General features: G+C 41.2%; 2 protein-coding genes across 2 annotated transcripts in view; both read right to left on the reverse strand.

Moving 5' to 3' along the window:
- Positions 1-3,350, reverse strand: part of sin3b (SIN3 transcription regulator family member B) — a gene marked incomplete at its 3' end in the record, with an annotated part of 52,955 nt that extends 49,605 nt beyond the window's left edge. Inside the window, exons 1-2 of the mRNA XM_034198074.1 lie at positions 2,763-3,350; positions 816-922 (exon numbers count right to left, since the gene is read on the reverse strand). Coding sequence (XP_034053965.1) covers positions 816-922; positions 2,763-2,885 — 230 coding nt within the window. The remainder of the gene's footprint in view (positions 1-815; positions 923-2,762) is intronic.
- Positions 3,351-4,980: 1,630 nt separating this feature from the next.
- Positions 4,981-22,036, reverse strand: part of haus5 (HAUS augmin-like complex, subunit 5) — a 27,724-nt gene continuing 10,668 nt past the window's right edge. Inside the window, exons 11-20 of the mRNA XM_034198070.1 lie at positions 20,365-20,492; positions 20,200-20,278; positions 17,853-18,007; positions 15,582-15,744; positions 13,046-13,126; positions 10,534-10,679; positions 10,352-10,448; positions 7,661-7,799; positions 6,157-6,289; positions 4,981-5,246 (exon numbers count right to left, since the gene is read on the reverse strand). Of these exons, the coding sequence (XP_034053961.1) occupies positions 5,144-5,246; positions 6,157-6,289; positions 7,661-7,799; positions 10,352-10,448; positions 10,534-10,679; positions 13,046-13,126; positions 15,582-15,744; positions 17,853-18,007; positions 20,200-20,278; positions 20,365-20,492 (1,224 nt within the window). The 3' untranslated portion in view covers positions 4,981-5,143. The remainder of the gene's footprint in view (positions 5,247-6,156; positions 6,290-7,660; positions 7,800-10,351; positions 10,449-10,533; positions 10,680-13,045; positions 13,127-15,581; positions 15,745-17,852; positions 18,008-20,199; positions 20,279-20,364; positions 20,493-22,036) is intronic.

The raw sequence follows: 22,036 nt of genomic DNA on the forward strand, positions 1-22,036 counted from the left end.
GCCGGAAAGAATCTGCCCCTTCCTTCAGACTTCCTCACAGAGCCCCTCCTCCAACACACACGAACGCGCACATGACCAATGAGGGCACGAGATCAGTTTGTGCACATATATAGGGTATAGTGACGTAACGGCTTCACAGATTGGTTCAAATGACGGCCACTGGGCTCACAGGGAGGGGGGGGGGGGGGCAGGAGCTCCAACAGGCCGTTTAGGACAGAGAGTGAATACACAGACTTTACAGAGATGCTGTGAGAAACCAATGTGAGTTTGGAACATTGCATAATATACATTTATTCTAGTAGACCTCAACAATGGAATTATGATCAGTGGAAATGGCCATGACATGGGACCTTTAAGATACTGCACCTACAATTGTACTTAAGTATCTCAGTCCTTTATTTAAAAACTCTATTTATCCTGGAAGAAAGTTAGGAAATGAAAACTGTCCGTAAGCTGATTCCCCTTTGAGTATTCTCTCGTGTTAGTAATGACTTTTAATAGTATATTAATGTGTAACTTTTGCACCTTGCTTTTCAGGTTTTAAGTAAACACTTTAAATTCCTTTGTCGCCGAGATTTTCTTTATAAAACAAAACTTGCTATGACTTAGAGAAAACGAGTATAGGAGTTACTCGTAATAACTTCTGTAATCTCACAATTACATTTCAGGATGAAGTAAACGGCTGAATAGTTCGCCTGATTCTTAGTGATCAATGTGTTCCCTCAGTAGTCGGTATTCAGTATCCAAAGACACTGTATTCGGGTGGACAATGTATTGCTAAAACTACTTTAATTAGTAACTTCTTATATAAATACCTCTGTGACTTGAACTCTTTCATGATGTCGAGAAACTTGTTGTATATGCCAGGATCATTTGCAAAGCGGATCTTGACTTGGTCCAGATATGACAAGGCATCTTCAACCTGAACACAGAGGAGCAACGAGGAAGAGATACAATCAGTAAAGCAGCACAAAGAACAATCAGTTCCACTTGTCATATTTGGAGAAAGCTTTACAACAACTGTTTGTGTATGTTAATGAATTAGGATTTCACAGGGATGTCAATACAGCTCTTTTTAACCAACGTTATCAGTTTTCCCTCACTGATCATCCATCACAGAATCCGCTCTAACATGTTGAAAAGGACAATGGCTTGTTTTCATTGTGTCTCTTTAAGTAGTGACATTGGAAGAAGTACTCAGATTGTCTACTTCAGTAAAAGTAGTAATACTATTAAAGTCCTGTTATGAAAATGTTATTTAATTAGAAGTGCATTAGTATCATGGACAAAATATACTTCAGAGTAAAAGTACTCTTTTAAATGTATTATATCATTATAGAATATTATACCATCGTGACAAATACATGTAGAGGCATTTAAATGCTGTTGTTCTTTAATGCAGAGCCAATATAGTATGTAAAATACTGGGTGTGTTAGTAGGTCAGTACGGCATCTTATCATATATAATGTGTTTATATGAGTGTAGTGGAGAGATACTACTGCTTTTGCCTCCAAAATGTATTGGAGTAGAAGTATAGAAATATTCAAGTTATGTACAAGTATGTGAGTACAGTATTTTCCACCACTGTAATACTGCCATTAAATATTTGCAATACTATATGTGGACATGTGTTTCATAAAAAGTTATATGAAGAGACAATGTTTCTGTCTCCATTGCCAGCTGAAGTGCTTCATCAACAAATGCACAAGCTGTCGAAGTATACATAAATAAATCATTAAAGAATATTAAACTATACTGTTCTCATAACTAACATATACATGTATGTAAAATGTTGTAGTTGTACACATTTATTATGTAAAATACTGGGTGTATTAGTAATACGGTACTGCAATGTATCTCATATGGTGTGTTTTATATGTGATAAGTAACTATAAGTGTTAAATAAAGAGTTTGTGTAGCATAACAATGGAAATACTTAAGTAAAGTAAGTATGTGAGTACAGTACTTGAGTAAATGTACTTAGTTACATTCAGTCACTGTAATACTGCCATTATATATTAGCAATCCTGAATACTATATGTGGACCAGCCATTAAAAACACGGGTTCATATGCAGTTACATAAATAGACAATGCTTTCTGTCTCCATTGTCATCTGAAGTGCTTTATCAACAAATGCACTAGTTAGCTGTACAAGCTGTCCAAGTGTAAATAAATAAATAAATAAATAAAAGAAACCCTAGGCTGCTTTTGTTTACTGGACCTGTCGTTTTTTTCACTACATCTGAAGCTATGTGGACATAATGGTCGTTGTGACTAACATGTAGAAGAGAGGGGTTGTTTATTCAGGCTAACGTTAGCCAACAGCCAGTCGATAATAACCTACATACTGACTCATTAAATACGTTTCGTCTCAGCGGGACTGTAAAACAAAAACAACAGGATAATATCCTACTATCGCGATAACAAAGAGATGTGTAATGAAGCAGCTAATCAGCTGAATTGTAGCCGTTGTTAGCCTGGCTGACGTCCTCCACTTTGTTCAGGGTGGTGAAAAAAAAAAAAAGGAGGAACTTCCCACAACCGGGGTCTGAGTTAGCAGGCACAGTAAATAGAGAAACTAGCACTAACTGTACACATTCGTTAATGAATTAAATAAAACACACAGACATCTTAACCTCTACAATGTTCTGCAGCATTACTTTTAACAGGCCAGCAGCCAGCCGTTGGTCTCACTACTCTCGACACACAGGAACAAAATGGTAGTGACTCTGAGGGACTACTTTCCCCCCCTTGTCTTACCTTCAGCTTCTGGAAGTGCTGCTGCTGCTGCTGCTGCTGCACTTGCTTTTGTGTGATAACGTAAGGCTTCTCTTGGATTTGGTTTATTTGCTTGGCGGTGCTGTGCGCCTGAATCTTCGCCATTATCCCGGCGACAGGAGGGAGGCTTTTTTGAGAGAGCCACAACTTGAGAGCTTTTTTTTTCTTCCTTCGGTGTTATTAACCCTCCTCCTGGTTGTTGGCTAGCCGACAAACCGTCCTCTCGGTCGGGAAGCCAGCCTGCCCAAAAAGCGAAGAGCAGTAAACCCTTTCCTTTGCCTTTAGCTGGAGCAGTAAACCCTTTGCCTTTAGCTGGAGCAGTAAACCCTTTCCTTTGCCTTTAGCTGGAGCTGTGGACTGTACAGTCGGAGGAGAAGAGAAATGACGGAAGAGGTGACAGACTTTGAGTCAACATCACCATCACCATCGAGTTAAACAAGCCAAGGCTAAAAAAAAATTCAGCTAAGGGACAATGGTTGCCGTTTATCGTATTTTAAATAACTATCGCCTGTCTCTTTAAATTCGGCGGCAGCGGTCTGTCTTGGCGTCCGGAAGCCAGAGTAGGAGTGAAAAAAAGAGGGGTGCAAACTGAACTGCGCATGCGCAACAGTGGGAGGAGTTTCCACATGATTCAGAAAGACACACTCCCCCTTCACTGCTACAAAGGGACCATGTTACTCCGTGATAAAGCATATACACATACAATACAACATTTGGCCTTCAGTTAGTTGTTTGTTTATACAACGACACATTTAGAATACTCCGGTAAAGCACAAGTAGGACACAAATAGTACTTAAGTACAGTACTTGAGTACACCGCTGGTGCGAAATTATGATCCTAACATGTCGTCCACAAATGTCGCTTCCTCCAAATGTCTCCAGTGTTTATCGGTGTTCTCAATGACATGGAACTATACGAAGACTCAATTAAATGCACGGAATTATAACTCGTTACTAAGACAAGAGAATACACAATAAAACAAGGGTTAAAAGCTCAAGGATAGGTAGGTATCATTTCCTAACTTTCTTCCACGATAATTAAATAAGCCTAACAGTTCTGCCAATTTCAACACACCTACATTCCTGATTGATCACTTGTATTTTGTTCATAATACCCTCAGATTGAATTCATTGATTGAACAGTGACGTGATGCCTTTTTCTGATGTCTGTGAAACAATTGTTCAATAAAGTTGAGAAAAAACCCACTTTCATGCTAAATGTTAGCTACATACTTCCACAGGTGTAAATAGGTTTACTAAGTACTGCACTTAAGTACAATTTTGAGGGACTTGAGTATTTCCATGTTATGCTACTTTGTACTTCTACTCCTCTACAGTTCAGTGAAGCTTTTACTCCACTACATGTATTTAATACTTTAGTTACTTCACAGATGTGGAGGAATGATGTGAAATATAATCAAGTGTTGAATCAGACTTTAGTTCCACCTGGAGTAAATCCACCAGCTACCCTGCAGAATACAAAGTCATTCAAACTAGCTGCACCTTCACCAGCTTTGAGAACACTTTCATGATCAATCATTATAAAACATATCATATATATTATTCTGAAATGGACCAATCTGCACAACGACTACTTTTACTATCGCTACTTTCACTATATTTTGATGAGAATACTTTTCTACTTTCACTTGAGGAACATTTTGAATGCAGGACTTTTACTGTAACAGAGTATTCCTACACTCTGGTACTTCTACTTTTACTCAAGTACAAGATCTGAGTACTTCTACTTTTACTCAAGTACAAGATCTGAGTACTTCTACTTTTACTCAAGTACAAGATCTGAGTACTTCTACTTTTACTCAAGTACAAGATCCGAGTACTTCTACTTTCACTCAAGTACAATATCTGAGTACTTCTACTTTTACTCAAGTACACGATCTGAGTACTTCTACTTTCACTCAAGTACAAGATCTGAGTACTTCTACTTTTACTCAAGTACAAGATCTGAGTACTTCTACTTTTACTCAAATACAAGATCTGAGTACTTCTCTCACCTCTGCATTTTTCTACACGGTTCCACCACAAGTGGAAGATATTCAGAACTGTGTGAGAAACTGAAACCGTGCTAATAATGGATTTCTGCAGATCATCAGCATGAGAGCAAAATACAGAACAGATTCAGCTTTCAACAACTTTATTGTTTCTTTAAATGCATTTCAAGGAAGACAGGAGCACATAACTGGATTCAAAATGATTTATTAGTGACTTATTTTACATGGTAAAACATCAACAGCAGCCATGTGCATGATAACCACAGAACAAAGAAGTGTGCATGGTCATTATGATACAGAAAGGTGCAGTTAGAAATCTCATTTATACTTTAAAACTATGAGGGTTCTCCCCTAAGAGGCTTTGGCAGCAAGTCTCCACCTCTGAAGCCACTGCTGGAAAGTCATCCCTCCTTTCTGGACCTCAGGGAGGACATGCTGGGCTGGCTGATCCCACCTACATTTGTAAAAACACAAAACAGATACATGCTACCAGACTTCTGACTGAAGGTGTTCCCAAAGATTTTGAAGGGACTGTTGTTTTGTATATATTGATTGTTGTGCTTTTATTCATGTCTTGATGTGCCAGGGTCTATGCAGGAATCCTGAAGTCACATGTAAGACCTTTTTAAAGACCCTTTCCATACATTTGAAGACCTCATCTCCACTTCGAGTTCTAACCGGTTACCTTGGCGACACACTTTACCTCACATTGACTATATACAGTATTGATTGTCCTTCCTCCTTATCTTCCAACCATTTGGACGCAGACTTGCATTTCCCCATAACGATGTTGTTTAACAACCGGCGTAAACGGAGCTTCGCGCTATCAAGCAGTGAGCGTGCGATGTCCTGTTCAGATGACGTCAAACCCAACGGGATGCCATCAATAAACTACACAGAATCACACTACACACCTACGCAATGATTACATTCAGGCAGACTGTAGAATACAACCTCTCTGGATACTTTATATACTTATTGAAAACAAGCTACAAAATGTAAAACCTTGGGAAATACCGTTTAATACTTTTTAATAGCCTTAACATTTTATTTATCAACTTTTTAAGACCCCGCGGACACCCTGTTATACATATTTTTATATATATTTGTATTTCTGTATTTGGGATTGTGGGAAACGGTATTTCGATCTCTCTGTCTGTACACACAAACTGAAAGATTGACAATAAAGTTGACTGAGGTGTTCATTCAAAATCATCAGACAGACATGCAAGTAAAGGTAACGTTTTTAAAGTTTAAAATGAATAAACAATGAAGTTAAACAGCCAGGCACTTACCTTCAAACACTGTGTTTAGCCTGAACGCTAACTTCCATTTTTATGTAAATTCATAAAAATGAGCCTTACCAGTAGGAGATGGCAGTTTTCACTTGGACCCCGTAAGAAAGGCCCTGGGCGCTTCGCTGCGTGAGGCCTCTGACTCTCGGTACCAGACACTCCAGAAGCTTCTGATCCTCCTCCATCACTCTGGACAGCAGAGCTAAGAAGCACAGGGTAGAGACACAGTAGTTTGAGATGTTTTGAAATCATTCTGTAAACTTTTGCGGTGCCCCCACAAATAGAATCAAATTCTGTGGGAAACACTGACGCTTATTGCTACTGGTAGATATATTAATTGTTGGATTAGATGGAACTACAACAGCTTAATGTTAACTAAGTAGCATGCATACAAACATATTAGAGATAACAAAATTACACAATTTACAAAATACACATCCTGTAACAGTTCTGAGGATTTAGCAGCCAGGTATATATTACACAGTTATTAACTAGGGATGCACGATAATTATCGGCCCGATAATTATCGGCCCGATATTAGGAATTATGACGTCATCCCGATAAACCCGATACCAGTATTAATAGCCCCGATAATATACAATATATTTTTTGGGTAAAAAAAAAGAAATAAATACTGCGGTGGATTGGGATGAGGGGCGCTTGTTTTTCACTCGGCTCCACCCGTTTTGCCAGTACTGTGGTATTAGTGGTTTAGGAAGAGGGGAGTTCTTCACAAATCCAGCGCTCCCTAACTCATGCCTGGCTGTGACGTAAATAGTGTGCGGCCGTGAAGCCAGGACAGTAAACAAACATGTCGTCGGTGGTATGGGTGTTGGAGCTATGTGCAACTCAAGGCATATGCTCGAACGGGAGCTGCCTGGACGCTGCAATCATGTTGCGCACTATCCGTGCTGAGTGTGCTGACTGTTCGTACAATGTCCCGCTGTCTGGCTTCCTGCATAAAGTCAAGTGCTCGGCGCAGTTGTGGCGAAATGTCGCTCCTCTGTTTTCATTTAAACAGCTCCGTATATCTGTTAGCGCAGCTAGCTAGCACCAGATGCTAACAACAACAATGCACGTAAGGTCTCTCGCTCGCTCCGGGCCACACATACACACACCCTCCCGGTCCTCCAACATGGCCAGTCGGTGCCTGCCGGTGAGCGTGGAAGTGTGGTCTGCAGCAAGCGGGCGACAGGAGCGGGGCTGTCAGCATCAGCTTGTAGATGGTATTTTAAACTCGATGCGCTCTGAAACTACGGGGCGGCCGAGGAAAACAATACACATGCGTTAATCGCGTTAAAATAATTAGTGGCGTAAAAAAAATGTTGTTATCGGTCTTGAGAAGCAGGAAGGTATCGGTATCGGTTTCAAAAAACAAATATCGTGTATCCCTATTATTAACGATATATATATATATATATATATATATATATATATATTCATATATATATTACCCCATTTAACAACAAAGGGTGATATAGTCTGTGTTAATATGAACTAATATGTGCACAAACAGAGAGATACAGCCCTTCCTGGCGTGTATTTTAATCATGATAAAACTTCTCCTGGTTACCTTTTTGATCCGGTGCATGCAGCAGCTCCACTTCCTTCTGTATGTCCTGCAGAGTAGCAGAGTGCAGCTTCAGTAACTGACGGAGAAAACGCAACTCCAGCTGCTGGGAGCGAGCCTGGGAACACAGCTCTTCTGGAGCCTGAAGTTTAAGAAGGAGACGATTCAGTCAGAGAAAGAAGCCGAACAAACAGCCTATAAAGGTCAACTCGCTACTCAGAACCACTCATGTAGCGTTTAAGGGTGGGTGTTCGAGAAGCTGATACCAACACTTTTATTGGAATGTAATAAATGTTAATCTCAATCCTCAGTGGTCAGTTTTATGGTCTTTTCTCCACAGTTATGTAGAATGTATTAAATGCTTGCCCTTAGCTGCGTAAGTGGGTCTTTGTTGACCCGGTGAGGTGGTGTTCTTGAAGTATCTTTGTAATTACATTTTGTTATCATTTCATATTCCAGCTATTCCTCAAAAAACATGTTTTGGATATCAGGCCATTCAAAGTTTTGATTTGCATTTTAAGAAATTGTAGTTTTTGTATTTCTACCCCAAGCTTCCATAAGTGGGTCAAAAATGACCCGCATGCATTTCTTATGGGAACCTTTGATTCTTATTACCTGTTGCTGTCAGGAATACATTCACTGTGGAACACACAGACGACATCACAAGTGACACCTCTCAGGAACATTATTTTACACAGCAAGATCTGATACCTGTCAGTATAATAATAATACATTATATTTGTATAGGGCTTTTCAAGGACTCAACATCGCTTTACAATATAAGGGAAGGTTAGGGTGGGGGGGGGGGGTATAGGACTAACTTGATCAACCGGCATGGATTGATGGGGGGGGGGGGCTTTGAGTAGACAAGAGGAGAAGAGATGAGTTTTGAAAAGGGAATGGAATACTGTGAGGGTCTCAGAATAGCGGAGATCTTTGCATCGATATGTTCAAAATGTAAAAAATGTTTTATAAATAGTGAAACATTTAATAATTTTATTGAATTAAATATTTCTAGTGTGAACCAAAATATAAAACTAAATATTATACAAGTGATTTCTTCTAAACCAAAATGACAAATTGCATAAAAAAACATATTATTCTAATAAGGGTCCTTTTTGACCCACTTATGGAAGAGTGTAGGGTCCAGTCACTCGGGCATCTAAGGGTTAAAGATAATTACTCAATTATATCCATTAGATTTTGAACCACTTAAAAAAAGAGAAATAGCTTTAATTAAAAAAGAATTACTAGAAAATAATGGTTGCTGCCAAAAGTTTGTCATGTTGCCGTTGTTCAGCATGGAAACATTCATTAGCTAACAATGACATTATTGTTCTATTAATATAAAGGGAGGTCAGGTACTCTTTAAAGCAGCTGCTAGTTATGGGTACTTTTTACTGAAGTACACTTCAAAGCCTCTTGACTTTCACTTGAGGAAAGAAGTTTAGTCAGTACTTCTACTTTCACCAGAGTACTTTTAAACACGAGTATCTGTACTTCTACTTGAGTAAAGGACGTGTGTACTTCTACTTGAGTAAAGGACGTGTGTACTTCTACTTGAGTAAAGGACGTGTGTACTTCTACTTGAGTAAAGGACGTGTGTACTTCTACTTGAGTAAAGGATGTGTGTACTTCTACTTGAGTAAAGGATGTGTTTACTTCTACTTGAGTAAAGGATGTGTCTACTTCTACTTGAGTAAAGGATGTGTGTACTTCTACTTGAGTAAAGGACGTGTTTACTTCTACTTGAGTAAAGGACGTGTGTACTTCTACTTGAGTAAAGGACGTGTGTACTTCTACTTGAGTAAAGGACGTGTGTACTTCTACTTGAGTAAAGGACGTGTGTACTTCTACTTGAGTAAAGGACGTGTCTACTTCTACTTGAGTAAAGGATGTGTGTACTTCTACTTGAGTAAAGGACGTGTTTACTTCTACTTGAGTAAAGGACGTGTGTACTTCTACTTGAGTAAAGGATGTGTGTACTTCTACTTGAGTAAAGGATGTGTGTACTTCTACTTGAGTAAAGGATGTGTGTACTTGTACTTGAGTAAAGTATGTGTGTACTTCTACTTGAGTAAAGGATGTGTGCACTTCTACTTGAGTAAAGGATGTGTGTACTTCTACTTGAGTAAAGGTTGTGTGTACTTCTACTTGAGTAAAGGATGTGTGTACTTCTACTTGAGTAAAGGATGTGTGTACTTCTACTTGAGTAAAGGATGTGTGAACTTCTACTTGAGTAAAGGACGTGTGTACTTCTACTTGAGTAAAGGATGTGTGTACTTCTACTTGAGTACAGGATGTGTGTACTTCTACTTGAGTAAAGGATGTGTGTACTTCTACTTGAGTAAAGGATGTGTACTTCTACTTGAGTAAAGTACTTCTACTTGAGTAAAGGATGTGTGTACTTCTACTTGAGTAAAGGATGTGTGTACTTCTACTTGAGTAAAGGATGTGTACTTCTACTTGAGTAAAGGACGTGTGTACCTCTACTTGAGTAAAGGATGTGTGTACTTCTACTTGAGTAAAGGATGTGTGTACTTCTACTTGAGTAAAGGATGTGTGTACTTCTACTTGAGTAAAGCATGCGTGTACTTCTACTTGAGTAAAGCATGCGTGTACTTCTACTTGAGTAAAGGATGTGTGTACTTGTACTTGAGTAAAGCATGTGTGTACCCTCTCCGCCGGACTCACCCTGTACAGCGGGAACTCCAGAGTCTGGCCCAGGCTGCTGAAGGCCGGGGCCTGCAGGCGATGGATGGACAGCCACGATGCAGCGATCCTCCGTCCTCTGAAACAGCAACATGGGGAATGAGTACGGTTAACCCCTTCAGGTACCAGGCTGCGTGTTCTTCCAGTCAGTCCAGGCTTCTCACCCTTCAGTAGTCCTCCGGTCCAGAGCAGGGAGGGAAATGGTTCCCAGTTGTCGCGCCTCCTTTGAAATGCAGTTCCTCTGACTGCTGGCTGCAGAGGAGACGACTTCAAACTCAGGCACCAGCGTAGCGAGGACAAACTGCCGCAGCTGAATCAAAACAGAGGGAGAGAAACGATCAAGAGATGTTCAACAATGAGCTTTTTCTGTGAGGGAAAAGTGTTTTACGGTCTGCTGACTCAAGCTCATTTAAAGACATTCCTGTTTGGGCCGGCGTTTGGGTAACCTTGATTTAATACGACGTTTTTATTTTGTTCCATTGTGTTTTCAATGTGTTTTTATCGTGTTTTATTGTGTTTTGAATGTGTTTTATTTTGTTTTTAATGTGTTTTATTGTATTTTATTTTGATTGTGTTTTCATTGTGTTTTGGTGCTTTTATGACTTCTTAACACGTGGCTTGTGTGGTAATTTATCATTGAACGATTCCTATGATGATGTTTTATTGTTTTATCAAGCACTTTATGACTTTGTCTGTGAAAAGTAGGGCTGTGCAACTAATCAAATTTTAATCTCAATTACCATTTTGGCTTGCAACGATTACGAAAACAACGTAATTGAAATAAAACGATTATTATTTTTATTTACGACTCCACTTCGAGCGTTAGAACTATTACCAAAGCACTTTTATACTAATAAAGGACTGGCTTATCTAAAGCCAGTTGAGTAGCACTTGAAATGTTTGGCTCTATGAAACCTGATGTACTTTATGATTCTGTTTTCTTCAAGGTTGTGTCTTCCTGGTCGAATGTACTTATTGTAAGTCACTTTGGATAAAAGCGTCAGCTAAATGCAATGTAATGTAATTTAAAAAAGGTGCAAAAGAGGGGTAAGGAGGAGAAGAGACAGGAGACTCAGGGCCCTTCTCACTTCTCTTATTTTTCATTTCCTCGCTCCTCGGTCTCGGTCTCACCGGAAGTTGATTTGTCTGCGCCATCTTGAGCAGCGTCCCATGGCTCTTATTTCTGCCGGAGGAGCGAGGAGCGATAATGGAGGAGCTATAACCGAGGAACCACCAGACCATCCTTCGATTAAATCCTCAGACACTCGCCCCGCCCCCTTACTGTGTATCGCTCACTGATTGGACAATGCAGCGCATGCACTGATCTGATGCTTCTTGACATGAGAGCAGCAGAGTGAAGAAAACACATGAACCTCACGGGAGTCACTCCTCAGTTTATACCGTGTTTTGTTTCAATTCCTGTTTCATTTAGTTACAAATATGTGATATATCTGAACAACAAAGTGGTCACAAATCATTTTATTCATTTGTTGGAAACATTTTCATGATCGCTTTTTTCGTTTTACATTTTCATTTATTGTCATTTTCAGTCAGTCATTAAGTGCTATTGAAATGTTAATGTGCTACATATCCACACAAACACACAAAGTGTGCAATCCAATGAATGTTAATCTAACTGGGTTTTGATAGATAACATATCTCTTTTTCTTCTCTCAATTATTTTATTTCTATTGTGCACTCTAATCAATATTAATCTAACTATTGTTCGTTTATACATTTTAAGAATGGCGTTTATCTTTTTTGAGAATGAGTTCTTATTTTATTTAAATATCATCTGTCTACAACAGATGATACAAATGTTTGTGTCAGTAAATGTGTGCTAACAGAGGCGGGGGGGTGTTTGTGGAAATAACGGGGACAGAGCTGCTGTCAGACGATCAGCTGTGCGGCGTCATCACAAACGGACGTCGCTTCACGTGACGCTCCGGAGGAAAGGACGTCCCATTGCTCTTAAAACTCATTTCCCTGCTTCTCGTGGTTTCCTCTCTCCATTGCTTCCCTGGAGGGAGGGACTAGAGGCAGGGAAACGACGCAAGTGAGGGACGCAAGGATTCCATTTAACCGAAGTGAGAAGGGCCCAAGGTAAGGGCAGAGAAGTTGAAAGGAAGAAAGACAGAGGAAAAGAGACAACAGGGAACAAAGGGAGAAGAGAAAAGAGAGTAGAAAAGGAGAGAAAAGGGAGAAGACGACCAAAAGAGGAAATGAGGACAGAGGAGACATATTAGAGGAGGCCAGAGTTGAGGAGAGAGGAGAGGGAAGGAGCCTCACTCTCCCTCCAGATGCTCTCCCCTGATGAGTATTTTTATTTCGTTGAATTATACTTAAAGTTCACATTTTCTTTTTCAATAAATGTATGTTTTCAAAGTAAATGGATAATCGTCTTTAATAATCGTGATATCAATTATTGACCAAAATAATCGTGATTATGATTTTTGCCATAATCGAGCAGCACTAGTGAAAAGCGCTTCATAAATAAACGTTACTTACTTTTAGCCTAAAGAAGCCGTAGCATTTCTTTCACCACAAAATGAAGCAGCTCTTAAAATAATCTCTCTTCACCAGAATCAGAAATGCTTTCCCCACAGCCGGGACGTTTCCTGAGACTGAGCAGAAGAAAGACAGAAATGAAAGCATTTGACTTGAGAGCCTCCTCACCTCTCTATGCAGACGGATCAGCTCTGTCTTGGCCGTGGAGTTTCCTTTAATCAGACCTCTGATGTCTTCCTGTCTGAGAACCTGCAGACACAACAACAAGTTTAATGATATACGTTTGGAGAAATACTGACACCTTAAATTCATTAAGGTTTGGGCAAATCAAGATCTTTATCCACATACTCTCAAGCCTGGTGGTGAGTAACGGACTACATTATTACTATCCGTCATAATCTGTTAACCCTCGGAGCCACATATGAAGTATTTCTCTGTGTTTGTTACGGTACATGTTTTTGAGTCACTATAGGTGGTGGGCGTGTCATTGGATTTGTGTGGTGACGTTTGCGGTTATATCCGGTTGCTTTTACCTGCGCACTTTGTGATAGATGGAGTGGGAGAGAGCTCGAGAAGGACCATTTTTGTTGACCGCACGCATATAGATATGGACTATTGAATGTTTGCTTTGGAAATAAAACGCATACTGTTGGAAAGACTGAGTTCAGACACTTCGTTTGGAATATTACTGCCGCTATACCCCACTTGCTGACAGTGCAGTACATTTCCACATCAGATTTGTTCCTCCTGCAGTGACAGAGGACTTTATAAAAAAAAAAGGCAGCAGCCTTTGTGCCTAAACCGGTCAATCTGAACGATGACATTTTACAAAATAAAATACAATATATGTAATGTCAGCAGAAACTCAGAGCTTGTTATGCTGTGTTCGTTATTCTCGCGTCCAGGAGAGAAGCTTTAAAAGGAGAGAAGCTTTAAAAGGAGACTAAATGGAGTCTCTGAGAAGGTTCAAATGGTACTTTAATTAATAAAAAGGCACGGTAATGTTACAAGCAGGAGATTCAGAGAGGAGAGAAAGGCTGCAGCTTCCTCTCGCAGTCGCGGCCGTGCAGAAGAGAGCTCACAAGCCTTCGTCTTTTCCCGCTTGCTGGCTGTTCGCTCCTCCTCTGTGAGCTGTGGTGACGTAGGGGACTTCCCCCCTCGTTCTTCTGTGTCCGATATTTCGTTAAACAGAGGATTTCGACATTTTACATTCATTGCTTACTTCCACATGCCTTTTCTCCTCCTTATCTCTTTCATAACTTTATATGTAACACGTGTTAACGGCGTCAATAGCCACTTTAATGATACTGATGGGCGGTAGTCCCGGATGTCGTCATGAAGGATTTTCAGAATAAAAGCTTGGTATTGAGAACTTCCGTTTTTTTCCAGAATAAAATAGCATTTAAACTGACGGTATGTTTAAGGTACATTATGCTATCAAAACATTGATTTTAATTTCTAACAGAGCACGCCAAACTTTCAGCATCTCCCATAAAGACACTCTAAGAATGGTCTGGCTTATTTGAAACGATTATATCTGCATTTCTATTCAAGAGACTGTTATGACCCTGAGTGATTGGCTGCCTTCAACATGCTGATTGGTCCACCTGAGGAGACAGGTGCAGCCATGCAGTCCCTCTGCCCTCCCTCTCGTCGCCCTCTGCTGCTCCCAACAAAGGCAGCTTATTTGCTTGTAGAAACCTGTTGTTCACCTTTACTTTGTAAATAATCCAGTCTGTTCAATAGACGTGCTTTCAGCTAAATGTCATGAGTGAGAAACCCTTTTTGTTTGAACCCATTTTTCTCCTGTTTTAAGAAGCCTGTATTTTATTTTATTTGTTTTGTTAGGCAAGTTTAAGGAAATTCTGTAAAGATGTTTTTAGTTATGTTGGGGTTGTCCAAGCCCCCAGGAGGTGCGCCGGACTCTGAGGGAAATATTCGTTGTGGCCAAACGGCGGTACTACACTTCCGTATCTGTCGCTGGGCCCGGAAAGACTTTTTCCCATTGACTAACATTGGGAAAGAGACGTCTGTAAATCGTTGGATAATTGTTTTTAAACTAAATAAACTACCCAGTATGAACGTTTGTATAGCCCTCATTAAAAACATTCGGTCCTCAAGTTGTAAAATGTGCTAATAACGTTATTCTGAGTTATTTTCCTCGGCATTATGAACGCGCATCCAACCCACGGGACCGCGCCGCCCGGCACGTTCATGTGACGTGTTCAGCACTACATGAGTTTTACCTTTACCCATGGACGCACAATAACAACGGATTATAGGATTATATGAATACTTTCGTGACGTTTCGCTCTCTCAAAAGTTGGGCCATTTTGTCTTCATGAGCAGCTCTCATAGGAATAACGAGGCCCCGCCTCCCACGCTGTATCCAGTTCTTATTATACATCCATGGGGTTGTCTAACCTCTTTATTTAGTTTATTAAATCTCAAAAAGCTGATTTCCTGTGTCATTGGCCATTTCTTGGGAGTGGGGAGAGTGCAATTTTGTGCTGCGCCTAGGTTCCCCTAGACCGGGGCGTAACAAGACTGAATTAGCAGCTGTTTTTCAGACAAAGTGAATAACTTAAAGTTACGATGGATCGCTCTCAGTCAGTGATCTAATCCTTTAAAATATGACCGCATGCCTTCAGATGTTCCCGTCTTTATTTCGATAAGATCTGTCGTATTGACCCTTTGCTCTCACCACTAGTTGTCTGAAGTCCAGGATGCTCTGCCACTGGCTGTGCAGACTCCTGAGCGCCTCCTGCCGGCTCCTGGCCTGCTGGTCCAGCTGGATGCAGCGCTCTCTGATGTGATCCCGCGCTGCAGCCTGCATCACAACCTGCAGCTCCACCTCCAGAGCCGACCTGACCGCATGGAGGAAAGAAAGGAAGATCACATCAGCCCTGTAAGCTATTCAAATGGATTGCAAATGTAAGAAATGCTGTCGTATATTCATCCATTCTAGTCTACCACACACACTCAGATCCAGCACCAGACACTTTGTACGCTGCTATGGACAGTCTGGCACTAATGCACATTTCCCAAAGATATTGAAGTGACTGTTATTTTGTTTATATTGAGCTTTTATTTATGTCTTAATGTGTCTGTTGATTGTGTATATATATATCTATATATATATATATATATATAGATATTTTTATTAGGGCTGTCAAACGATTACAATTTTTAATCATGATTAATCACCATTCGAACTATGTCCAAAATATGCCATTTATTGATGTATATTGTTGGGAATGGAAAGATAAATGAAAGAAGGCAATATATCCATTTAACATACAGTATCTATGTTTATTATAACGTTTTTCTGCGTGTCAAAATGAAAGACAACCCACACACCTATCAATCATCAAACCGTGGGGTCTTAATTCATTACGTGTTGATTTCTATCAACGGGGGAGTACGTAGTAAGTCGACAGAGGGGGGGGGGGGGGCCGGCTAGTGGAGTACTTCAGGAAAGTCGACAGAGGGGGGGGGGGGCGGCTAGTGGAGTACTTCGTGACCACAGAGTGTGAACGTTGTGATCAGCTGTTTTAGCGCAGTTCTCCAGTGAAGAGGGGGGGGAGTCTCCCTCCGCCGCCGGTTGGCGTAGTTTTGGCACAGTTCCGTTGTACAGACCGACGTTAACAGCAGCCCTGTCTGTGCACACGGAGACCGACTCTGTCGTCCGGTGATCTAACCACCTTCTGGAAAAGCTTCACAAGTACGTCGGTACGCAAATGTGCTTTGTGACACAAGTGACGGTACGCATTTCAGATTACGCACATAACCTGCGTACCAGTTATGTGCACCCCTGTACTACAGCAAAAGTATTCTCCGTCGGGACTTCCTGCAACAACACCACGCCGTTATCAAAGATGTTCTATTGAGAAGACGATCACTACGTGACAAAAGTTTTCAAAACCGTGGCTACTGAAATCAATCTTACTAACTGCTGTCTGTGCAATTTACTCCGCGCGAGTTGTCAGACTTTATTTTGCTTCCTTTAACATCATTGTTCATGGTGGGGCTAAGCCATTTATTGGTATGGGTGTAGCCTACCCCAGCCATACCCTGGCGCTGCCACTGGTGGCACGTATGGGGCGGGCCATTCTGCGCATGCGTTAAATGCGTTAAATATTTTAACGCAATTAATTCAAAAAATTAATTACCGCCGTTAACGCGATAATTTTGACAGCACTAATTTTTATATACATTTGTATTTGGGATTGTGGGAAACGGTATTTCGATCTCTCCGTCTGTACACACAAACTGAAAGATTGACAATAAAGTTGACTTTGATAATCCCATCTCTATAGAGAGGACGAAGTCCCTCCCTTTGCTCCATCGGACCTTATTTCTGAAAAAGTATGTATTGAAGTCAATGGAGAGAGAAAGATTATCTCTCGATCCCGTTTGAATTGTGCCACGAATTACACACATGATGTTTGTCAATTAAAAAAATCATTTTACAAGTCAAAAAAATTGAAAGGTGTAAAACTGTGAAGTAACACTTGTTTTGTGTGAATGAGGTGGAAAGTAATAAAAGAGGTGGAAATCACTCCAAGTCTGGGCACGTTGAGAGCTGTGCACACACACAAGGGGAGTTAGTCGGTTCCGTGAGAGCCAGCATGCGGGACCGGGACTCTGGGATCTGTAGTCTTTCTAGTTGCGTATTTTTCATAGTCTTATATTTCAACAGTTTTACGACAAACTGTGACTTTTTTGACATGGAAATTATTTTTTTAATTGACAAACATCATGTGTGTAATTTGTGGCACAATTCAAACGGGATCGAAAGATAATCTTTCTCTCTCCAATACATACTTTTTCAGAAATAAGGTTCCATGGGGCGGAAGTAGACGGGCGGGACTTCGCCTCTCTATAGCAAAGACCAATTAGCCAGGCACATCTACAGGTCTACCCATTTATCATTTGTGATTCATCCTGGTATTGTCACAGCGAGTTTGCTTACAGAGCCAAGGTGTCGTTGTGGAGCTCCTCAGTGATGCTGGACACCTCCTGCTCCGCCTCCCCCCGTCGAACCTGCAGCTGGTTCTGGATCAGCTGGACTCTGGAGCGGGTCAGAGCCAGCTGCACCAAACTCTGCTCCACCTCCTCCCAAGCATCCTGAAATCAGATTTTGGTAACACTTTACATCACAGGTCCCCTATTATACTGTTTTCATCAATATATCACAGGTCTCAGATATATACAGAGCCTGTCTCTGATTGGCTGAAACACCAAACAGATCATTGCAGCATTACCCATAATCCCCTCTGTTTCAGCCCTGTTTCCAAAGTGCTGATTCTCTGTCTGTTACTTCAGATGAAAATAAGGAGCCCCTCCCCACGCCCCTCTGAGAGACATTTGGTTACAAAGAACTCAATGGTGCTCTAGGAGGAGATTCAGGTGATAAGGGGGGGGGGGGGGGGGGTTACCTTGGTTGCTGATTGGCTAATGGTTACACAAGACAAAACATCGTTATGACATCATCAAGTGGCCAAAATCTGATCAGCTCATTTCAGACAGGTTTTTATAGAAATGGATCAAAAAGAGAGAGAATCTTTGTTCCTGAAACTTTCAGAGTCTCTTTCCACAGAGGGGACACATGTTGATGTAGAAGAGACATGAAGAAGAGGGGACACATGTTGATGTAGAAGAGACATGAAGAAGAGGGGACACATGTTGATGTAGAAGAGAGATGAAGAAGAGGGTGGACACATGTTGATGTAGAAGAGACATGAAGAAGAGGGGACACATGTTGATGTAGGAGAGACATGAAGAAGAGGGTGAACACATGTTGATGGTAGAAGAGACATGAAGAAGAGGGTACACATGTTGATGTAGAAGAGACATGGAGAAGAGGGGACACATGTTGATGTAGAAGAGACAGTAAGAAGGGGGGACACATGTTTGATGTAGAAGAGACATGAAGAGGGGGGGACACATGTTGATGTAGAAGAGACATGAAGAAGAGGGGACACATGTTGATGTAGAAGAGACATGAAGAAGAGGGGACACATGTTGATGAAGAAGAGACATGAAGAAGAGGGGACACATGTTGATGTAAGAAAGACAGAAGAAGAGGGGGACACTGTTGAATGAGAAGAGACATGATAAGAGGGACACATGTTGAGTATGAAGAAGAGGGGACACATGTTGATGTAGAGAGACATGAAGAGAGGGGACACTCTGTTGATGTAGAAGAGACATGAAGAAGAGGGGACACATGTTGATGTAGAAGAGACATGAAGAAGAGGGGACACATGTTGATGTAGAAGAGACATGAAGAAGAGGAGACACATGTTGATGTAGAGAGACATGAAGAAGAGGGGACACATGTTGATGTAGAGGAGACAGGAAGAAGAGGGGACACTGTTGATGTAGAAGAGACATGAAGAAGAGGAGACACCATGTTGATGTAGAAGAGACATGAAAGAAGAGGGGACACATGTTGAGGTAGAAGAGACATGAAGAAGAGGGGACACATGTTGATGTAGAAGAGACATGAAAGAGGGGACACATGTTGATCTAGAAGAGACATAAGAGAGGGGACCATGTTGATGTAGAGGAGACATGAAGAAGAGGGGACACATGTTGATCTAGAAGAGACATGAAGAAAGGGGACACATGTTGATGTAGAAGAGACATGAAGAAGAGGGGACACATGTTGATCTAGAAGAGACATGAGAAGAGGGGACACATGTTGATGTAGAGGACATGAAAGAGGGGACACATGTTGATGTAGAAGAGACATGAAGAAGAGGGGACACATTTGATGTAGAAGAGACATGAAGAAGAGGGGACACATTGATGTAGAAGAGACATGAAGAAGAGGGGACACATGTTGATGTAGAGAGACATGAAGAGAGGGGGACACATGTTGATAGTAAGGAGACATGAAGAAGAGGGGACACATGTTGATGTAGAAGAGACATGAAGAAGAGGGGACACATGTTGATGTAGAAGACATGAAAGAGGGGACACATGTTGATGTAGAAGACATGAAGAAGAGGGGACATGTTGATGTAAGAAGAACTGAATAAGAGGGGACACATGTTGATGTAGAAGAGACATGAAGAAGAGGGGACATGTTGATGTAGAAGAGACATGAAGAAGAGGGGACATGTTGATGTAGAAGAGACATGAAGAAGATTCTGCATAATAGGTGACCTTTAAAAAAGGTCACCTATTCACCATCAACTAGTTGTTAATTAACATGCATATTAGCAGTATATTGGCTGTGTGTGTGTGTGTGTGTGTGTGTGTGTGTGTGTGTGTGTGTGTAGTGTGTGTGTGTGTGTGTGTGTGTTCAATACCTCTAAGAGACTCTTAACAGATGGCAGATCATCCTCTTCTGCTGACATGTCCAGAAGGTGATTGCTTTCATAGCGGAACCTGTGATTAATATAAAAGGTGTATACTTTAACACCGAAAACGTTTCTTAGTTTAAAAGCAGGAGAGAACATTAATAAAGAGTTTACTTTAGATTGGTCACATCCCGCATCACGTTCAGAGCCGAGAGTTTCTCCTCCAGTTCCTCCTGCTCTCTGGAGGCTAAATACTGTAAAGCTGAGAGGATGTGGCTCGGAGGGTAACCGCCCAACAGGTTCTGATCACATGACGAGAAACATTATTATTCAAAGTGTCATAGAGTGCCGCAGTGACGCGTCCTAAAACCCGGAAGTAAGTTAGCATTTTACCACGTCCGGTTCCCTTCGACAAAAAGCAATTAAATCTCTCCAGAGGGTTTAGGAAACTATCTGAACTAAGGTCTATGGTTGAGACACATTGAAGAGACAGATCACGTTTTGTTCTACCACATTAAATCATCAGCAGTGACCCCGCTGGTGATTTCTGAAGAGTTGACGTGTCTGAAAAACGATGGTTGTTACCAAGTGGCTGAATAGGACTACAGAAGTTGTCCAGGCCGTTGTACGTCATTACGCCGAACACGTGAACACTCCTCTAAGTTAGTTTCTGTTCTGCTTGAAAGCAAGTTCCTGAAACGCTTCAACACAAGGACAAAGCGCCTCACCAGTCTGGTAGTCTGTGTGCGTCCTCTGAGCGGCAGGAATACTCGTCTGGTAGTACTGCATGAGACGGGTCACGTTTTGTTCAGTCGGAAAATCTCCACATGCCTATCCTACTTTTATAATTGTTTAATCATAAATCTAATCACCAGAAGCTAAATGCTAACGTTATGCTATAAAGGAACCATGCCCGGCGCCGTGGGAGGGCCAGGCCCTCCCATTTGACATTCCTGCCCTCCCCAATAAAACACGTTTTTTATTATTTATAAAAAATTAAAAAATATATATATTTTATTTTTTAATTATAAATAAACTGTGAACTTTTATGCTGCGATGTATGTGATGTCAGAACAAACAAAAAAAAATCGCAGGCTACGTCAAATAAATGCATGTGTCTGTGATTGTGATTCGTCCCCATTTAGACCAATCACACAGCGTCACACTCTGCCGCCTATTCTGGATTTGTTTATTGTGCATTCTGTAGACTCCCATTTCTGTTTGCATTACAAAATGGACATCAGAAATTGGCTCAAAAGGTCTAAGGATTTATTAAAACGAAATAGCGATGAAAGAACTGCAGCCGATGGTGCTGCTGGCGACCCTGCACCTGCCGTTGCAGCAGCGCGCCTTAATGTCACAAGCTTGACCTCGGCAAACCCCGGGGCTGAGTTAGCGATGATCTTGGGGTTAATAAACCCAAGCAGGTGAAGCTGGATCGTTATCCAGGGAGAAAGAAGCGCACTTTAGCCGCTGCATGGAACACAACTGACCGGCTTGAATATCCGTTAAAAGCAGACGCAGCCTTTTGTTTCCCCTGTAGACAGTTTAAAGTGAATACGTCTTCATCTGATGCAGCTTTTACTGTCAAAGGTTTTTGCGACTGGAAACACGCATTACAGACTGATAAAGGACTGCTAAGGCATGCCGCATCAAAAGAACACATTTCATGTGAGAGTGTTGTGGAGAAGAGAGAGAGAGAGAGAGAGAGAGAGAGAGAGAGAGAGAGAGGAGAGAGAGAGAGAGACAGAGAGAGAGAGACAGAGACAGAGACAGAGACAGAGAGACAGAGAGAGAGAGACAGAGAGAGAGACAGAGACAGAGAGACAGAGAGACAGAGAAGAGA

Source organism: Gymnodraco acuticeps, unplaced genomic scaffold (genome assembly GCF_902827175.1).
Source record: "Gymnodraco acuticeps unplaced genomic scaffold, fGymAcu1.1, whole genome shotgun sequence".
NCBI classification, from domain to species: Eukaryota; Metazoa; Chordata; class Actinopteri; order Perciformes; family Bathydraconidae; genus Gymnodraco; species Gymnodraco acuticeps.